Raw genomic sequence first — 21562 nt, forward strand, 5'->3', positions numbered from 1 at the left:
TGGACACACATTGAAGATGAGCAGCTGTCCCCCCAAACCCCCTCCCCCCCATTCTTCTGGAAGCTCCAGGCAGTGTTAATAATTGATGGAGGCAATGATAATAAGAAAAACTGGATCAAAAGAATATGCTGTCAAGCTCAGGGGTTGGCAAAGTATGGCCCTCAGCCAAATCCGGCTCACCACCTGTTTTTGTAAATAAAGTTTTATTGTAACACACACACACACACACACACACACACACACACACACACAAAAGAATATGGTGTCAAGCTCTTTCTGTCTCTCTTTTCTAGACTGTTTTTCAAGTATCAAGTTAGAGTGTAAACTCTCATAGAATAAGTAATTGCTGTTTTAGATCCATTTCCAAGAACAATGCCAAGCCCACGAAGTGCTCAAAGGAAACTCTCTGGAAATGTCGATGGCTTTTCCTAAGGGAAGAAGGAATGCCCACTTCTTTGCTTTGGTTACTGTTATTATGAACCAGTATCATGTTGAAGTCCTCTCTGTGTGCCAGATTATCTACTTTGCCTATCAAAACTCTCCTGTCAATAACTCTTAGAGGCAGATATTTTATTATCCCTATTTTACAAAAAGGAAACAATGACTCAAAGAGGTGAAGTAACACAGCTGACATAGAGCAGAGCTCAAATCTGAGGTCTAAGTTTTAGATGGCTTTTTTTTTTTGGCCTTTGGCAGTCAGTTCAGGCTTAAGAGAGGTATAAATGTAACACCTTACAGCCTAGAATATCTAGAAAGTTCCCAACGGCCTGCTTTTCAGCTTAGTTTCCTGGAATCAGTTGGGTCTTTCCAGGACTCTCAGTGGTGAGCGTTGCCACCAGGGTCCAGCCCGAAGCTCTAGCAGCGGGGTGGGGAGATCAAAGCAAAGAGGAGGGAGCTTGTGCTGCAAATGCCATGTTTATGATGCTAATCAAAAGCCTCAGCTTTGTGTGGAGGAGACAAAAAGCTCCCTCATAAAAACTTGGGAAGGGGGTCAGGGGCAGTGAGTGGCTTAAGTGCTTACCTCCTGCTGATGACAAAAGCGGCGATAAGAATAACCGCTAGCACCACGCTGCCGGAGACGGAGACCAGCAGGACGGTGGAGTTGGCCCCGTCTCCAATGATCCGGGAAGGCACTGGCAAAGACAGTTACACAAGGATCACCTTGGGCAAGGTCCTAAGAGCTGGAACTTCTGACTGTCACAAGTTTCAACTCTCTGAAGCCATTTGAAATGCTCACAGCCTATCTTGCTCTATGTTAAGTATTCACACAACGGCATCTTCTAAGACAGCCTTAATGAGACTAAGACATTCTTTTTTATAATTGTATGAAGAACTCCAACCAGAAGACTCATTAAATCCTAGGGTAAACATTTCCACTCATTGCTTTTTCTTTTTTTTTCTTTCTAGTCTCAGCCCAAACTCTTACTTAAGGATCTGATGAATTCCTTAGTGAGAAAGACACCTGGAAATTTCCAAAAGGACAAGCAGTTTTGAACGACCCCTCCACTGCATCCTCACACCCCATCTAGAAAAAACCTGTCTATTATTGCCCAGCTCAAAAGCCACTTCCTCCTTGAAGCCTTCCAGGATAATCGCAAAGGATGTCAAACCCCTTCAGATTTTATTCTAGAGTACTTTCTTTCTTTTTTCATTCATATTCTATTTAATAATCTGTGAATAAAATTACTTTCTAGAACTAACGTAGAAAATTCTGCCCCACCAGCTCCTTATCCAGTAGGCTCAATTTTGGTTTGTTAATTATGGAGGGGAGATGTCTTATGTAAATTGCTTATTCATAGGTATGCCCTCTATTAACATTTTGATTCAATCATCCAGTTGGTCCAACTCACAATGTTGAAAGATTGATGTAGTTGTCTAGAGGGGCTTTTAAAAAAACTGATCTGACTTGATTTGAACAGATCCCTAGAAATAAATAGGAGAGAAAAAAAAAATTGGTACCTTCTCTAATCTTCCCAGGGAGAAAACTCCTTAGCTTAATGTAAGATAGTTATGCAACTGTCCATTAGCCAGTTTGGCAATCCCAGTTTTCATGGTTTATGGAAGGCTCAACACAGGAGAAAGATAGACGTTTTTCAATCATATGAAAAGACAGATCAGATACGGTTATGAAAAATGTTCTTCTCTAAATAGCAAGAGGTGTGCTAAGTTACAGACACTGGCTATCTAATTTCAAGCAATAGCCTTTGCAACAAAATGTTTGCCTAACCAAAAATTTGTATAGCTTCTTAGTTCACCATAATGGGATTTGCCCTGGATTGTACAAAGAATCTCAGAACTTGTTACCTGTGTTGGTTGTGACCTCCAGGGGCTCGCTGAAATCTCCATAGCCAGCTGCTGTCCTGGCTCGGACGTGGAAAACATAGGAAGTCAGAGGGTTCAGGCCTTTGATATCCGTGTTCCTGGCAGCCGTCCTAACAATCCGATAGCTTCGTTCATTCTGATCCTACATTACGAGAGGATAAAATTAAGGAAGGTGGCAAAATAAATCCCCCACTTACTCCGATACAGTATTAAAGCAGCCAAGCCAGTCCACTCAGAGGTTGAAAGTAAATGGAGATTGATAAACTCTAAACACTATATTCAGTTCAATGTTAGAAGTACTATTGTTACTTCGATGTTGAAAGAAATGTGGAGTTCAGGTATGATCGCTATTGACACTGACCATATCCAGATCTTTGCCCATAATCTTTTTTTGAAAAGAACATTAGATGATGGTTGATGGCTTTTCTCACTCCACACCCAACAATTTCACAGAAATAACGACCGCAAGAAGGTCCCTTTTCTTTTTCTATTTTCCATTCTAGAAAATGTCAAAAATGTTATAATCTGGTTTCCAAAAAACAAAAAAAAAAAAATCCTGTCCCCTTTCTGCTTTCAATAAGGAAACCAATAAGTGATTACCTTTAAAAAGAAAGAGAAGACAATTGTTCATTTTCTAGACAACCTTGAATGCAAATAGCTCTCTTCAGAATGCTGTCCTTTAAGAGACAACTTATTTGCAAAAAATAATGTCGTTCTATAACTTTAAGAGGCTGAAGAATGTAATTTGCTTTCCTTGATTTTCTATTAAAAGTCATCATAATCCACACCTTGATTCTGAATAGCAGTGATCTACTTAAACAGATCATTATTTCAACTTTTATGAGTCACTCTTCCTGATAGAAGGTTTATAGATTAGACCTTCTTAGCTTAGCTATCTTGATTTGCAGGACTAGAAAGAAAAAATATAGTTATATTAGAACATAATGTATTTTTTCTCTTTTTTAAGATTAGCAACTTAATACATAAAATTCATAATTGGATTTGATTGGGAAGCAAATGCATTTGGTTTTGAGATTTACTAGTATTCCAGGACTTATAACTGACCAAAACTATAGAGAAAAAGAAAGGAAGGAAGGAAGGAGGGAAGGAAAGAGGGGTTGGGGGGAAGAAAGGAGAAGAACCTTGCTTATTCAAGTAATACCTTCTCATAATACTTGACTTCATACTCCAAGATCACCCCATTGGGCCGGTCTGGTTCCAGCCAAGCCAGAGCAACACTATATCTCGTAACTTCTTTAGCCTGGACCAAAGCAATGGATGAGGGTGCTAGTGGGGGAAAAAAAAAAAAAAGATATCTTACTTTAGGGGGAAAAATTGGTGGCATCCGTCAATAATATCATCTTATTTTAGAAAACTGTGAAGGATTGTCTTGTCTTCCGCCAGATCCCCGTTTTCCTCTTCATTAGTACAAAAGCATACCATTTTATGGTTCTTTCCAATATTTTTTTGTATATGGTTTGTCTTAAAAAGACAATCTCTGAAGTAGTCTGGTAAGTCCACGGGCCTTACAGTATCACCTCTACAGCACCTGCAGCCATTCCTCAGAAAGGCCATAGGTATAGAGAATGCTATCTGCTTGTTTATTTTTTTGCAAGCCATGAAAACCTTTGGAAAATCTCCTCTTAAGCTCAGAGAAACTGCATCTCATTCTACCTCCAAAGAATTGAGTGTTGTGTTATTGGTCTTTAATTTTATACAAGAGACTTCGCAACTCTTCCAAGAGTACTGTAGGGAATGCCAGAAGGCAAACAATTTACATACTTTCCAATATAAATAAAAGTATTCCTTAATTACAGTAAGAGTTTCCAGCTTGAACACAACCAGGCAAATAATGTAGAACACAAATAAAGCCATGATAGTCTCTCTGGACATATATGGCATTTTGCAACTATTTTACAAGAGTTGAAATATTGCTTTTGCCTGCTGAGTAGCAAATCTTCTTCTTTCCACTGAGAAAGACACAAAAGCCGTCCTCCACCGGGTGTATTATCAGGGATGGGGAGCAGAAACTTTTATCAACCCAGGCTACCTAACCCTTGCTTCGCCACTGTGGTGGTCGCATCTCCAGCCAGCTGTTACCAAGCTCTGCGGTGACCAACAATGGCACAAATGTGCCATCTCCAGGAAGAAGAGGGAGCGTTCACGAAATCTGAGATCTTATCTAACAAAGCTGCTATAGAACCAGATAGTAGAGGTTTTCCTTAATTGAATGTATATTTTTATTCATTCTCAAATTGTGAATATATATGAAAACAAACGTCCAAAAGTGGCCACTGAGGAACAACAGAGTAGTGCTGGGTCATCTTCCTGCTCTTCCCCAACACATACAACTGCCAAATCCTAACTCAGAGGAAGAAAAAGAGAAAAAGTAAAATAAATTATCTGAAAATGGAATGGGACTAGCTGCAAACCCTCTGATCACATCTGACAGGTGTGCTGGTGGCAAGGGACGCAACCAGATACACCAAAGTTACATGTCACACAAGGGACTCTTCCTGCTAAAGCTAATCCAGCAGAGAGCACCTCTTGGAGCGGACCATCTGACAGCCTGGCATCTCTGTTAGGGGTGCCTTGAGATGGTAACACACGCGCACACACACACACACAAACACACACACTCTCTCTTCCCTATTTCTCCTTCTCCTTTTCCCCCCACACCCCCGCCCCCAAAGCTATTCCAGATTGGATCTCAGGCACAATAAACACAAGTGACATTCCGATACAGCGAATACATACATCCTCCATCAAAGGCAACCCCGATGTTAGTAACAGCAAACTGAGTGAACAGAGAGACACGCAGCAGACATACGAAAGCCACTGAACACCTGAGGATAATGCAAACCGGAAATGCGCTCATTAGCTGTGTTAAGGCTCCCCTGCAGCCCCCCGCGTTTTCTCTCTCTCTTTCTTTACTGGTTGACACAGAGCCATTGTCCAGCACAATGCAAGGAGTGACTTTCTTAAATACAGAGGTAGCAAGGAGGCTAGGAAGGTTGCCTGGCTGTGAAAAGCCATTTCACTCCAGTTAATAAACATTTTGCCTAACAGAGCCCTTTAGCATCCACTCCATAAAAAGGGGCTCTTCCAACTCTCATGTTCAGGATTGGGAAATGAAATAGAAAAGTGAGGTCGTTAGAAAGAAAGCAGGAGGGAGGAAAATCATAAAGTTATAGAATGAACTTACGCTCAGAAATGTTCTGGATCAGATCTTGATCAGACAGATTTCTCGGGAAAGAATCGCCTGGCTGCCCTTGGAGTGAGCGCACTGATGAACTAAGATGGTTTCTCTCTGGTTGGGTTATCCCTAAATTATTGCATGTGGGAAATGAACCTGATTTCCACTTCGGGAGTTGGAGCGGCAGTGTTCCTGTGGCCATTCAAAGGGCATATGAGCTCCAATGAGTGCTCACAAAATCTCAGACAGGCAGTTAACAATATCATCGTGTTGACTAATCGGATATTCCTAATGCAGCCCTCCTTGGAAAATTCATAGGCACAAACGTGAAAAGAAACCGAGAGTGTATGCTTACTCAGCTGTTATAAAAATGAAGGAAAATGAGATTAAAGGGGAAAGGAGAATAAATCATGGTAATTTATAAAAAGTATGATGCTGTGTGGCTGTAAAGTCTGAATTCTTTCCAAACAGCTCTTTTTCAGAAGAGCATTTTTATCAGGCCATAGTGACAAAAGCAACCCATGACCAAGTGAGATTGAGAATCAGACCTAAAACAGGGACGCGCGTTACAGTCAATAGGGCAGTTATTCCTCCCCCTGGAGAAGAGCTTCTTAACTTCTTTGGCAAGAAAAGCACCAGTTTGGGAAAAACTGGGCTTTGCCACACTGCCACTTTGGAGAGAAGATGCCCTCCATGTTACAAGCCGCATAAGGGTTCTTTCCTCGCCTTTCCTACCCTGCATCCAATATAGCTTCCAACTCTACATCTGGAAGCCATCACCGTGCCTTGTGTGCCTGCCTGTGGCTCATTTCGCTAGAGGAGGCATTTGGCAACGGCATTTCTCAATCATTTCCCTCCCCCAGTGGTTCCCAAGCATCAGTCTTCTCATGCCACCCAAGTAACTGCTGCCACATCCCTCTGCAACTTGGACTACGATTTAAATAACAATTTTCTTAAGACGACATACTTTATTTCTCGAAAGAAAACTTCCCTCTACAGTTATCACGTGCAATCAATGGCAGGTAACCATACAAATAAAAATAATATATACATTAAAGAATATGTAGGGCTTCCCTGGTGGCGCAGTGATTGAGAATCTGCCTGCCAGTGCAGGGGACACGGGTTCGAGCCCTGGTCTGGGAAGATCCCACATGCCGTGGAGCAACTAGGCCCGTGAGCCACAACTACTGAGCCTGCGCATCTGGAGCCTGTGCTCCGCAACGAGAGGCTGCGATAGTGAGAGGCCCGCGCATCGCGATGAAGAGTGGCCCCCACTTGCCGCAACTAGAGAAAGCCCTCGCACAGAAACGAAGACCCAACACAGCCAAAAATAAATAAATAAATTAAAAAAAAAAGAATATGTAATAATAGTATAATTAATACAATGTAAAAAAAAAATACATAAATGCTCTTGCCTCTCTATGCTTTGCCAAAAAAAGAGATTAGCCAGTGTTAGAGAAGCATTAAGGATAATCCTGACACCAATTTGAGATTCTGACCTTAGAGAAAGCAGAACTGAGAGAGAATGGGAAAGGAACTAACTTTCACACAGAGCAACTCAGTATTACATAACGTCCCATCTGGGTCTCCCCTAAAATCGTCTCTGATGCCACCATTGGTATGTTTCCACACTTTGGTAAACACGGCCAAACCCTACTCAGTTTAGAAGTGTTTTGGATCCTGAGTCCCAGTACCTCAGGGCTCTGCCCTTTGCCAGCAGAATTAGCAGAGGAGATAATAGACTAATAAAATAACAGATTGAACACTCGTCCCAGATACATGGTTTAACAGGAGCTTTGACAAATCAGTGCCTTAGTTCAAAAGAAGGCTTCTCATCATACCGGGAATTTTAGTCCACATAAAAAGACCAAGCAGAAGAAAGGTCCTGCTTGCCTCCCAGTTTACATTCCCAAACCTTATCGAGACTTGGCTCTTCCTCCTCCACTAACCACAAACTTAATGAGCACCAATGGAACACGGCAAAGATGGAAACGGGCAAACAAAGCTAAATTAAATACAATCTTTGGTATCCAATTAAGTGCCATCTTATCCTTTAGCCTCTTAACTGAAAAAAAAAAAAGACAGAGAATTTTTTAATAGTCTTACAGAGAAGACACTCTTTAGTGTCAACCCAGAGAATCAATTTTCTAGAACTCGAGAAACAGTTCCTGCTAACCTTCTTATCCAAGTTTTATCACGGCAATGGGGAGAAGTAAGAGGCTTCCTCATTATACCGTGTCTTCAGACACATAATACACCTGCAGAAGAGTGAGAGAAGCTGGCAGGAAGCTGAGGGTTGATGTAAGTATGCTCATTATAGGAAAAAGGCACATCTTAGACTGAAAGGCATTCCTCCCTACCCACAGACTTCCTTCATAAAAGAGATGTTTGCTTTAAGGAAACTTTTGTGCCCCTGGACATAAGCAGGCTTCCTTTAATGGCTAGAATTTTGACATAACACACAACCAGAAGAGCTGGTCATGCTAGTTGACGGCAGTGTGGTTAGAGAATCATGACGGATGGATGCAAAAATCACAAAGGCAAGAACTCCTAAAGGGTAGTTTCTAAAGAAAGATTTGTGATTTAATTCAAATCAGCCCTTAATTTTCAAATTTTTAGAGCAGAATGTTCAATGTCCATTTTCCTGTCCTGAGATGCAGATGTCTGAGACCACCTTTTCCTATTACTCTCAAGGGGATTTCAGTAGTTTTGAATCCAAAACATGGCCTCCATTTCCTCTTCTTTTTACTTACAAATCATGCTGACACATCAATCATCATTCAATCATTCTACAGATGTCCTTTAAGCCTTTGCTTGAGGAACTTAAAGTAGAGCTAAATAGGCATTTATGTTTTAAAACTTAAACAGTACTTGACTAAACAGGCAGTAACTGGGCTAAGAAGCCAGAATGTGGAGGAGTGCATTGTGGATTACAGAAAGAACCATGGAGAATTTGGACTAAGGTTGGGGAAGTGTGGTCCAGATTGACTTGCTGGGCAAACAAGAAGCAGAAAGGGGAGAGGATGGCTGACCAGAGCTGCCCTGCTGCACATGTGACTGCAAAGTTCAGGAAATCACTAGCACCTTGGTCCTGTGGGGGCAGAGGGCTCATCTAGGACACGTGAAATGAGGTAAAGATGAAAAAGCATCCTGATCCACGCGAAGTAGTCTTCATTTTACTAATTTGATGGGAAAAATCAATGAATTTAAAAAGGATTTTGGATAAAAATCCAGGTTTGAAATTTACTAGCTGCCATCTTGGACAAGTTACTCAAGTTTCCTTGCCTCTGTTCTCCCATCTGTAAAATACCTTCCTTTCAGATACAAGCATGTAGGCTATTAGAATGTACAATCTATAAGCACAAGACTTATCTCTATATGCCCGCTCTTCAAGATCTTGTCTGGCATACAGTGGGTGCTCAATAAATTTGTCGAATGAATAAAGGTGAACTAAATGTTTAAATAGACCTAAAAAAACTCTTTGTAGCCAGCAAAATGTTTTCTAAATATAAAGTATCAGAAGTAAGTCATCCCTAAAACAACTTTATATCTGCACCTGTTTCAGATGACCTTTTGTGGGTTTGGTGTTGCTATTTAGGTTAACTAAGATTTTGACAATCAGGAGTGAAGCAAATGACAATTCTAATTTTAAATGGAGTCTCTGTTTCCTAAGGGGTTTTTGGCGCTCCTGAACTTTTGTCGAACACACAGGCTGTTAAAATGTCATTCAAAAGTAAGTTAACATTAAAACTAGTTTTCACTGCACCTGTTACAGACAGCATTTTGAGAAACCGCTCTTTCCCTGGATGAGGGCGTTGACAATATGTTCGGTATTTCTCCTCTGTATCTGGAGGACATATGCAAATAGTTTTCCGGACTTCCTAACTACAAAGGTGAGTGGTGTTGAGATTCCCTTCAAGTTAGAATCCTAAATCCAGAAAGAGCCCCAAGCAGCCCCCTAGTTTGACAAGACCAGAGTTATCTCTAAAGACTCACTAGTGTAAGCAAAGTCACCACCAGGGGCAGCCCTTAGTACCGCATCTATCCTTGAAATCCCACGGAAAGGACATCATTGTTGAAGTGTCAGGGTAACCAAGTAGAGTGCCCTCTGCAGTCAGGGGAGGAACAGCAAGATTAAGGGTGTGAAACAGACTGTCCTTCCACGCACCCACTGGAAACAAGTAAAATGGTAGGAAAATATCACTTTTTAAAGATGGAGCAAAAACTCAAGAGGATAAAAGGAAACTTTTACCGAAGCTTGAGGCTGAATGATCTGAGCTTTCCACTAGGAAGCCAAGATAAATTCTCTCCCCATCAAATAATTCTGTATTCAAAATAATACATACCCTTGAGAAACTGAGAATGCTTTCTCCGTAGAATCCACATTGGCTATGTACCTGTGATTACTTTTGGTTTGAGAGCAGACCACAGCGCATCCAGAAGTCACAGGTGGGTTTTATCTCTATGTGTGTTTTGGATAAACAGAAATAGCATAGATTCGGGGCTCCATCACGACTTTCTAACAGTCGTGCGTCTCACAATGAAGAATTGCCGGAGGTGCTTTGATGTCAAACAGAGGTGGCTCCTTTTAGGAAAATGGTAAATTTCACCTTCTTTGGTTCAAAGCTCAGCAGTTCTAACCGCTCCCCACCGATGTGAATGCTGCAATTTTCTTTTATTCACTTCCTCAATGACTTGCCATCAAACACCTACAAGTCATTTTACTGCAGCAGTTTGGTCCTTGTGACACCCCAATAGGATGAAGAGAAAAAGAGACATGGAGAAAAGAAAGGGAGGAAGGCGTCACTATAGTCCTTCACTTGTGGGCTGTAAAACTGTCTTCTTGGGTCCTGCATCACAAGCATTGAATTATAAAGAGTTTGGGGGACCTTGGGTGGGGAACACAGCTGAAAAGACCCACTGCATTTCATTACTGGCTCAAATTAGCGGGGAGAAAGGAATAAGGCAGGAAATAAACAGATGCAACAAAAGGTCTCCAGCCTGTGGACAAGGAAGAGTGAAAATGGCCCTTTATGGACCTTAAGAAACCTAAAGCCAAGGATGCCAGTGGTTCTCAAGCCCATCGTTTGGAGGGAAGACGTCTTTAACCTCAGCAGAGTTTTGTTTCCCTCCCCAGGATCTGAATTTAAAGAGGTGATGTTTACTTAAGGGGTCTTTCCCTGATAGGAAAAATAAACCCACAGTTTATACATAGCTCTGCTTAATTCAAATAGCATATTTAGATTGAATTATTTGGAGCTTAAGGTGGTTTTTGTTCCCTCTTTCTTTCTCATTTCAACGCCACAGCTCTGATTTGCTCTTTATCAAAGGTTGGTGCATTTTAAAATGCTGTCAAGCATCAAAATTAAATGCTTCAGAGCACTAATGATATCCTTGTGATTAAGGGTTTTGCCATTGCAGAGACGCTAAGAACTCGGGTGCTAATATTAATTGCTGTCTTCCACATCCCACCAAAGGGAGGACAGGACTCTTCCTCTGAGCTTTGCACTACCTATGGCACCAAACAGCACTGAGCAACTTTTATTTTTTACTATGATATTGCAGTAGTTCATAGCACTCAACAGTGCACAGAGTGCTTTCCTAGACACACGATCTTGTTTGCACTACATTCAGTCAATCAGCTGGATTAGCCCTCTGCTAATCCTTAGATAAAAATCATTAAAAGACTCAATCCGTATCCACCCTCCCTGAATACATCACTGATGTTGTAAGAACTCAGCTCTGCACCCTATAGCTTTTAGCTGCTGTACCATTAATAAGTACCTAAGCACATTTTCTCATAGTCAAGAAGTGAAACTGTTTTTAAAACAAACAGACAAAAGGTATGGAAAAACTTGATTATGCTAAAATTGATACGGAATTATTTTTCTATTCAACAAGAGACGTGGAGCCAAATTCTCAATTAAAGTCTTCAGGAGACTGAATTAAATGAAGTTCATTTATATTTAAATATGGAAATATTAATATTAAGCTTATACTTAAAATGTATGAGGGATGCACTTTTTTTTCCCATAAAATGATTTCCAAGGTCAGTACATACAGAATCTATTTTAAACAAATACTATAACATAAAGCAGGGTACAGTAACATTTACCAAAAGATACGACAGACCTGTGCTTCCAGTGAGGGACAGAATCTGATCTGGGGACATTAATGGTGCTTTAACTAAGTGATCCAAGAGCAAGACTTTACAAAGCGTTTAAATCACACTCTTATTTCTGCAGAGAAATGGGTGGCAGATTATCTCAGGCAAATTCTTTACAGAGAGCTATCACTCACATTTTAAATAATGGAACGTGATGCAATTCTTAGCCTTTACATTAAGTGTTTGCATACAGAAGTTGAAGGTCTTGGGATAGGCCTCTGTGGCTAACCGCCCAAAAATGGGAGTTCCCCTCCCATAAGTGTTTCTGGGATGGAGCTGCTTAGACAAGGTCTACATTTCCTAGATCTCTTCACATGTAGGATGGTTCACGTCCCTGAGTTCTGGGTGTGGGTTGAAGTAGTGACTCCCTTTCTAGATCTATCACATAAATAGCTCCCTTGGGACTCTCCATCCTAACCCACAATCTGCCAGCTCCATTTTGGCGCTCAGGTCCATCTTGGAAGCTCCCCATAGACCCTCCCCCTCTTAACCACCAACTGGATGTGACTTGAGCAGGAAACAATTTTCTATCGTGTTAACCTACTAACTGACATTTGGGGTGACAGCAGCCCATTCAGGTCAAGTGGAGCCATTCAGGGAAAAAAGGGGCATCTTCATCTACAGATGGTCCGAGACTTACGATGACTGTGGTTCGACTTGCTATTTTTCAACTTTATGATAGCGTGAAGACAATGCGCATTCAGTTGAAACCGTACTTCGAATTTTGGATTTTGATCTTTTCCCGGGCTAGCAGACGTACTCAGAAAATCGTTGTTTTTCACTTTCAGTATTCAATAAATTCAACACCTTATTATAAAATAGGCTTTGTGTTAGATGATCTCTACCCAACATAAGTGTTCTGAGCACATCTGAGGTGGGCGGGGCTAAGCTATGATGTTTGATAGGTTAGGTGTATTCAATGTATTTTCAACTTACAGTGAGTTTTTTGGGGAGTAACCCCATTATAAGTCGAGGAAGAGCTGCGATAACATCTTCATACAATAACTAACTAAAATAAAGTGTAGGAGTACCGTGGCCTGCAGAAGATTGAGCTGCACTTGAAAGCTGCCTGAATGGTCTCCCTCTTGGAAACTCCAGCTCCTGGGCACCCACAGCGAGCAGAGAGCCACACTGGCCGAGTGCTGCCCTGGGGGTCAACAATGCCAGGAACAGACTGTGCAGCTTTGCAGGGACACAAGACACAAGCACAGCCCCGGATCTTCTAACAGTGACTGAATTCCGCAGAATCACAAAATGTTGGGCAGAAAGATTCAGCTGAGCTTGTTTTAATGGGAAATAGGAAAAGACAGCAGGGTTCTCAAAATGGCTTGGTTTAGTTTTCTTTTTAGAAAAGAGTTTAGTTTTCATTGCATAGTTGACAGCTCATGCAGGTAAAGACTTGGGCCTCGTGAATCACAGCTAAACAGAGAAGAATGGGCAAATGAGCAAAACATGCTTTTGGCCTCCTCTGCAAGGCACTTTCACACACTTAACATCATTTAATCCTTGCAACTCTCTGAAGTCCACAGTTATCATTAGCACCTTTGATTTTCTATTTGGAAACTCCTGCAGCACAAGGAAAGGAAATGATTTGACCAAAGCTATAAAATTAGATTTTTAAACCCAAGTCTGCCTGACTCAAAAGTATGTGATCCTCTCTCCATATCACATGTCTGTAAACACACACACTCAACTAGCGTTTATGGAGTAACTGGTAAGTGCCAAGCATTGTTTTCAATCTCTTGCGTGGATTAATTCATATAATCCTCACAAATACCCTCTGAGGCAAGTACTATTATTATTTCCATTTTATAGGTTAGAAAAACAAGGTAAAGAAAGTTTGAACAACTTGCCCCAAGTTATAGCTTGTAAGTGATGAATTCAAAGGTCAGGTCCTAGAGTCCACATTTTCAACCACTGATCTATAAAAGCCTCTAGTCTCTCCCCTTCTTTCACTGATAAGAAATTAGAGATTTGAAGGCTAAATGGTCTCTTCTTCCACAGCATCAGCTGCATCAGTAACAGAGCAAATGTTAGGTCTGCTATATGTTAGGTTCAGGGCCATCTATGTACATGGTTGGTTGCCAGAAATCCAGAGATAAATTCGACATGATCCCCGTTAATAGACAAAGTGTAAAACTTTGGTGATGAATCATCTCAGAACTACCTACAGAGCTAAGAAGAGAATCACCTGAAACTGAAAATTTAATTACAGAATAAAATAATAGTATTTGGAGTTAGGGAAGAAGTGGGGGGCAAAAGGCAGGCAGGCTTCTGGAAGGTTGGCAATGTTCTATTCTTTGACCTGGTTGCTGGTCACAGAGATGTCTGCTTTGCGATAATTCATTGACGATACATTTGTCTTGTCTACTTTTCTGTATGTGTATGTGTTTTTCAATAAAAAGGTTAAAGAACAAATAAAAGTGTTAGCTAAGAGTATAAAAGATGGAATATTAAAACTAATAATAGAAAGACCCATTCACAATTTTTAGTTAACCCTCTGGGGTAAAAAAATCTGAAAGTGCCATGAAAGATGCAAATTTTTGCAAATTAGGGCTTTTATAACTATTTAATCGCTATATTTAATACCTGAGCCATACAGCAATTGCTGCTTTCCGCAGTAAAGAAAATGCATTCTTTAAATGCCTGTTTTTCTTTTCAAAATAACTCTCTTGAATTCATATTCTTAACATGGATAGCCATTCCATTAGTGTAGAATTACAAGTGAGTGATGTCTCAATGTGAAACCAAGGCCACACCCCCCAGAATTAACTGGGAATGACTTAGGGAGAACCCGAGTGTCTCTGATGCAATACAAGTGTGTCTTCTGTTTCGTCTGAGAGCTGCTTGTTTTACTTTCTATTTGCTTACTAAGAAATCTGTTGGCAGGTTCTGACAAGGATAGTCCAACACTTGCCAACAGAAGCATGGCAGGATTCAGTGTGTATTTCCTGTTAAGTAAGAGTGCCAGTTTGAGGCAAACAGGAAAACAAGTCTTTCCACTGGAAGTCGATTTTTAAGACTTTGTCTGAGCAAGACAACCTTTTTAAGATAAGAGAACAGGGTAAATCTAGCAACAACAGAAAAAAATTAAATAAATATTTTTCCTCTGAACGCCTCTAGGAAGATGAATCTTCTCATTGCGTCTCAGTATGTTGGAAAGTATCTTGTATAAACTCTTAGTTGAAATTGTCTTATGTGTCTTGCTTAGAATGAAGAGCCCTAGGCAATATAGCCCCCTCCATGACAAACAATGCCCTCTGAAATTAATCTGGAATATGAAGGATGGTGTCAAGGAAAAGTTTTCTCCTAGTGAGCAGAAATACAGCATAGAGAGCGGAAAAGGATTAGCTGCTGTGAACCAAGGCTTCTGTTCCTTTAGCTGTCAGCTCCACTGGAGAGCTTCAGGCATTCCAAATCTGGAAAATAAAAGCTGTGCTGTGGGCTTCAGGTTCTTTTGTTACTCAGACAGCTGCTAATCGTCCTGCTGTGTTAGGAACCAATGAGACAATGCTGTAACATTTAGCTTTCTGACATCCAAGGCATCTAGATCAGTCCCCAATTAAAGATGTATTAATCACAAAGACTCTAAAAGCCAGGATGATAGATGCACCCAGTAAATCTTTGCTCTTGCCTTTTACTTTCACACTCAGGTTTCTACATTTACAGGCAGAAATGCTTAAAAGCCTACTTCAGAAACTGACCAATAAAAAGCCTTGTTCATTACTCTCTATCAGATGCTTGACAATTTCCTATGCCTGAAAAGCCTTTCAGAAAGAGGTAAGACATTGATCATTCTGCTAAAAGAGGCTGTCTGCTTCAATAAATAGATCCACTGAGGCTGTTGTCATCTTGACTTTTAAGTGCGATAACTAATTCAGGAGTATGGCTTTGCCACTTGCTACAGGGACATCCAAATTGTCTGTGTAGTTTAAAAAGAAAAAGCCCTTAGATAAACCTAGGAAAATTCAAGGAACAAAATATTAATAATGCTAATACTAATAATACTAATAATCTCCTCCAAGTCAGGCCAAGTCACCCTCAGGTCATGGCCCCAGTGACATGAATAAATTATGATTCAGATACCTGGAACAACAGAAAAGGGTATGTGTTGGATGAAGCCCCTTGAATTCTGTGCTTTGAAATTTATGTTAATGAAAGCCTCAAAGTTACTTCTTCACATTGGTTTCCATTTCACAAGGGCATTGAAGATAGCCTTATTAAATTCTCCATCAAAGGGTATCATCCGTATCATTTGCTGTAAGTGACCTGGTAATCAACCACAGAACAAACAAAGAAAAAAATGACAAAATAAAAGCAGATAGCCTGACTGATATTATCATACAGGCCAAGAATCCAATTTCTTTTTTTCATCCTTATCTAAAATGTTCATAGGAGGCATCTAATTACTATGATACAAAATAAAGAGAAAAAGCCTCAACACGTGAGGCTCATGTAACCTCAGGAAAACAGCATTCGCCATTCTGAGTTATGGTAAATCTATTGAAATTAGATTCCTATTTTTTATTTCTGAGGTTAATGGAACCCGTAAGAGACAAGTACAATATTTGCAAGGTGCCAGGTTGGTGCCAGCTCAAGGTACTGAATTCCTTGGCTTTCAGTGGAGCCTGAATATATCACGAATAACTCCTTGCCCATCACTGTCTCGGTGACAGTCCACTGTCTCCCAAGTTGAAAGATAGGAAGTCAATTAGTGTCACTTATGATGTGAACACCTGTCGACTAAGACCTGGACTGAGACCAATTCCATTACCATAGCCACTCAATGGCTGCCAGATGGTCAGGCCTTGGACCACTTATGATGTAGTCCAGATACAAGAAGATGACCTAAAGACAGAAAGGTCCAGAGTCCCATTAGTCATCTCCTGAGCCATCCAATTCCCCATCACATATACAGTTGGAACAGGATACCTATTCTTCCTAATGGTTATTTTAAAAGACCTCATGAGCAGCTCAAAAAAAAAAAAAAAATCATGGCGACCCTAAATTGAGTATATAAGCTCCATAAATGGTAAGCATTTTCACCAGCCATTGTTATTTTTATCTTTGAAATTACTTTTTAGTAACTCATCTTTCTTTCTGTTATTGCATTTTGAAACACATAGGCAGAAAAGAGAAAAAAACAGAGATGAAAAATATCTGACAAAGAATAAAGTGGAGCATGAAATTATAGGCTACAGGTGATCACTGACAGGATGAGATAGGCAGAGGAAACGTTCCAATACAATTTTGGTTGCAAATCTATGTGTTGTATACTACTCGGAACTTTTCCAAGTCCAAATGTTGCTTGGCTGGAAAGAACAATGGCTAAATACTGAGAAGTGATGGCCATGGATGGTAAAGTAGAAGGTTATAAGTAGAAAGAGAGACAGAGAGAGAAACAGGAAGAAGACCAATCAGGTAAAGTACTGAGCCTCTCCATCTTATTTTCAGTTTGGTTTCACTATATGGAAGTCTGGGAAAGTTCTGAACACAGAGAAACGTACTCAGGGGACAATATCCACGAACCATAGCATGCTGAGGAACTAGGGTTTAGTATTATCTAAGGAAGCCTTCGTTTTATTTGTAGCCAAACCTTTCTCGTTCAGTTTCTTGCTGGCTATATAGACAAGCACAAAGAAGTGACTGGTAAGGGGAGAGTAGAGACACGGAGACCTTGGGGTTAAATTACTGCCAGCATGTTTTAAAAATGCTTCATATACACATGGTCACTACATGCTATGCTCTCAAAAAATGTAGCAATGAAATGGTATTCTTGCAGCCCTCCTATTTGAAACTCTATCTTTTTGGCAATTCTTTTGAAAGCTAGGATAGAGGTTAAAAAAAAGAACATAATTTATGAGAAGGGATTTTTAAGCTTGGGAATTGCCAACCAAAGAATTAATTTTTTTTTTAATTTGGAGGTATCAGCCAGAAACTAAACCGTATGTGCCAGAGTTTAAACTCCTATAGGCATTATAAGACTGAGGCTGAGAACAACCGAGATGTGAAATTTTAAAATGTTATTAAGGCCAACAGATGTCTCCAACTGGGTCTGTGCTTGAGAATCCAAGATGACTTTTGTAGTCATAAAGAATAACAAAGAATGTATTAGGAAAGTTATAACTGTTTTAGGACCTGATTATTTTTAAAACTAGGAGGTTCACAGCATCTCACTGGGGCCTTTCTAACACAACTTGCTGAAGTGTAAAATTCAGTATTACTAGTTCCAACCAGGAATCAATCTGTAAATATCGGAAGGACCTCATTAGAACAACATCTCACCCAGAAATAGTCCCACAGCGTGGTCTCTAAGAAAGATGTTGGAGCAGGGCTCCATTACACTATGAGCAGTTTTATGAACGTTATTTCGTGTGTGTTCTAAAATAGGAAGGAAGGAAGAAAAGAGAAAGAGTGAAAGCCATCATCCAAAGAACTCATACAGTTCAGGTTATACCCTTGAAGAGTTAACAGTGAGATGCTTCCCATCTATCAATCTCCCCAAACAATACACTTTTACATTATATCAAGATTTCTTAAATATATTACCAGCCTCTTAGAACCACACCTTAATGAGTTGACTAATCAGCATTGATGTATACAAGGAGGGCTGTGAACATAACTTATGCTTTTAAAATGTATGACCACTGTTCTGGTTATAGACACTCCATGTTCGTATGGCAAGATTCTGCTGTATTTGTACTTCTTGCTGCCAATAGAAAACAAAGCAAGAAGGGTCCTGATTACATACTGTAATGGCAATCCTACCCCTATTTTAAATGGGGAAAATGAGATGATGTTAGCCAGGGGGTCCCCAACCCCAGGGTCTGGTCCCCGCTACAGGTCCGCGGCCTGTTAGGAACCGGGCCACACAGCAGGAGGTGGGTGGCGGGCTAGCAAGTGAAGCTTCGTCTGCTGCTTCCCATCGCTCGCATTACCTCCTGAACCATCCCCCCCAATCCCCCGTGGAAAAATTGTCTTCCACGAAACCGGTCCCTGGTGCCAAAAAAGGTTGGGGACTGCTGATGTGAGCAACAAGAACTCCCAAGCCTCCAAAAGCATCCTTCTAGAAAGTTTCCTAAAACCTTGCTCTCCTGAAGCCCTGTAGAATCGGTATCGAATTCAGTGGGTTTCAACGCCAAGTAAGGGCTCCGCCAGCAACGCTTAGGATAACCTGCAACTTTCATATATAAAAAAAAAAAGTCCTTGATTATCTTGGAGAGTGGAAGGAACACTTGATTAAGCTTTCAGTTGCATATTCAAAATCCCTGGCCTGTTTATACATTTGCCCTGGCTTTGACAAAGGGACATGGAAGAAGCTGTGCTCTCATCCACCTTCACGCTATTATGCTCAAAATACACACTTATTATGTTTAAAAAAAAGGGGGGGGGGATTCAGGAGGCAGACTTATAGCTTGCAGTACCGTACCTAGACAACACCAACTCTCCAGGGAGCCATTGTGAGCTTGCCCCTTTCAGTGCTTGTTCCAATGGATGGATCTTGTCCAAGCCTGTTACATACAGCAAACCTGCTGGAGGCAGGTCCCTATTTAGCACCCGCTGTGAAGCTGAAGCTACACATTGAAGTTGTGTTTGTATGAACACACCACCAACAAAAGGTTCCTAGATAAGAAACTTTTAAAATCAGCTACCCCCCAGCCTTCATCAAAGAGGCTTTTTTGACCAAACTGCCTGAGAAATTCATGTACATAGATTATCATTTAGAAGATGCCAAGCAAAAAGGAGTAGCCCACCCTTCCTCTTGTTCTTCCTCTCCCCTTCCCTTCCAAGAAGGGTGGCAAATCCCTACCATTTTCCCCATAAGATATTTTAGATAGATTATGTTTTAGAGAGTAGCTCTTGTGCTTTGTCATAAAGCATATAAAGCACAGGAGAGCCACAGAAGAGCTCCTCGAGGGTGGGCTGACCAATCTATCAGAATAGGGAAAGAAGGAATTTAATGTCAGAGCTGTTTCTTCAGCTATGGGTCTATATTGGCAGCCATTCGACTGACTGTTCAGCTAGATTCCAGCACTCTGGGGTACCAACCTTCACATGTGTGACCAAAATCATTAGTGACCTTTCCCAATGAAAGCCACGGTGTTCACGAGGCAAGTGATGTGTGGCACCATCTCTCTGTTTCTGTTACTGCAGTTTTGGGGCAACCAATGGAAACTTATCCATTCTTCTGGCACAAGCTAAGGAGGAAAACATTTGTGTGTATGTGTGTGTGTGTGCGCGTGTGTGCGCGCGTGCGTGTGTGTGAGTCTTTACCTGAAGGCAACACAGAAAATGCTCTCTTCTTGTATACCTGCATGAAAACAGCTAACGGACCCTGAGTTTCAGAGAAGGCTCTGTACAGCAGGGTGACAGGGACAGGTGTTTTAATTAGTCTCTGCAGATTTAAGATCTCTCAATGCAGGATTAGTCCTGCAGCACGGCTCTTGGTTTTCCCCGTGTTTAAAGAAAAAAACTCTTTAACGACATCAGTATGGGGTTAGTGAAGCTTTGATAGAAGTTTCTCTGGATCTTTTTGTTGATGTTTAGTTGCAAACTGGACCCTAGAGAGTCTCTTCTGGCTCCTCTGAGGAGACAGTCATTCATTCAGCCAGTTGGAGTGACAACTAGACAATTTAGAAGCTCATCCAGAACCTTTGCTAGCCCTGCGCTATTCATTTCTCATCTCAGTAGAGTACTTATTTTTCAAATCTCTCAATGGCTTCTCCGTAGGATGTAAAAGTTGGCCGTCGTGTCCGAAGGAACAAGCCTAACACTAAGGAATGAAAAGCAAATCAGCATTAAGACTGTCAAGCGTTTAGGGTGAATGCTGGTGAACTGATTTCCCTTCTCACAAATGAACATGTGTGTATACTTATGTAGGAGAGAAGGGAAAAGAATTAGGAAGAATAGTGCTCTCAGTTCTGGGCGTATAAATAAAACTTTCATTTTCTTAGAGTGAAATATTCACCTCTTTAAAAATGCAACCCAGTTTTTACTTATATGCAATAATTACCACTAGGCTCTACAGATATACAATTTGTCTGTGCTGTTCAGTCAACCTTGAAGCTGGATAATTTAGTAGGTTCTTTTGGAAGGGTTTTTATTTTTTCTCCCCACCAGGACTTGTGGCACCCACCCTGAATACAAATTCTTGGACCCTGGTGCCACGCACGAGAAGCTGTACTGTTGTCTATCTACCGGTTTATTTTATTCTTCATCATGATCATAATTAGTGAGCATGCATAATAATTACCGGGGTGGCAAAAATATTCCATAGGCATGAAATTATTTTATGTATAAAGTTAGAATCAAGAGACTGTTCTCTTTAAAAAAAAAAATTGTACTGCATATTTTTAAAATGTATATTTCCTAGGCATTACGATATTAAACCAGGAGCCCATGGCTGGATCAGAGCTGTTAATGAGAAAACCACAGCCTGCCTTCTCTGAAGCCCACTGTGTGCTTGTTTAGGCCTATAATGACCCCGACACAGAAAGGACTCTCCAACCAGCTTCCACCTTAGAGGTCCTAACGATTGCATATCAACCGTTGAGGATGTACAAACAACTTTTCAGCAAAATTTCTCAATGGAATTGTTTACAATTTGTTTGAAGAATTTTAAAATGTGTCTTTAGAAAGATTTCTGACTTAAAGATTTCACTAGTTCCATCATGTGTTTTTCCTTTACAATTCTTAGGAGTAAGCAAAAAAAAGCATCACTTATTTGAGATCAAAGGCAAACGAGACATCATCTCAGTGAGGGAGCAACCTTAAAAAGCAGCACAGATGATTATTTTAAAAAATGCTGCCAGCATCTAGGAACCATACAGCAGTGCTAAGAATGCATGTTTTCAAGAGGACCGGAACACTGCCCCCTC

The 21562-nt window shown here is 40.7% G+C and overlaps 1 protein-coding gene across 3 annotated transcripts in view; it reads right to left on the minus strand.

The window, feature by feature from the left end:
* Positions 1-21562, minus strand: part of EPHA4 (EPH receptor A4) — a 143282-nt gene that overhangs the window by 33744 nt on the left and 87976 nt on the right. For 2 of the 3 annotated variants that reach the window (XR_005020642.1, XM_036858294.1), the window contains exons 6-8: positions 3485-3609; positions 2305-2464; positions 1022-1133 (exon numbers count right to left, since the gene is read on the minus strand). Coding sequence is in view for 1 of the 3 variants with exons in the window: in XM_036858294.1 (XP_036714189.1) it covers positions 1022-1133; positions 2305-2464; positions 3485-3609 (397 nt within the window). In the remaining 2 variants the exon portion in view is untranslated. The remainder of the gene's footprint in view (positions 1-1021; positions 1134-2304; positions 2465-3484; positions 3610-21562) is intronic. The other variant, XR_005020643.1, reaches the window with a different exon arrangement.

The sequence above is a fragment of the Balaenoptera musculus genome, chromosome 7 (assembly GCF_009873245.2).
Source record: "Balaenoptera musculus isolate JJ_BM4_2016_0621 chromosome 7, mBalMus1.pri.v3, whole genome shotgun sequence".
Classification (NCBI taxonomy): domain Eukaryota; kingdom Metazoa; phylum Chordata; class Mammalia; order Artiodactyla; family Balaenopteridae; genus Balaenoptera; species Balaenoptera musculus.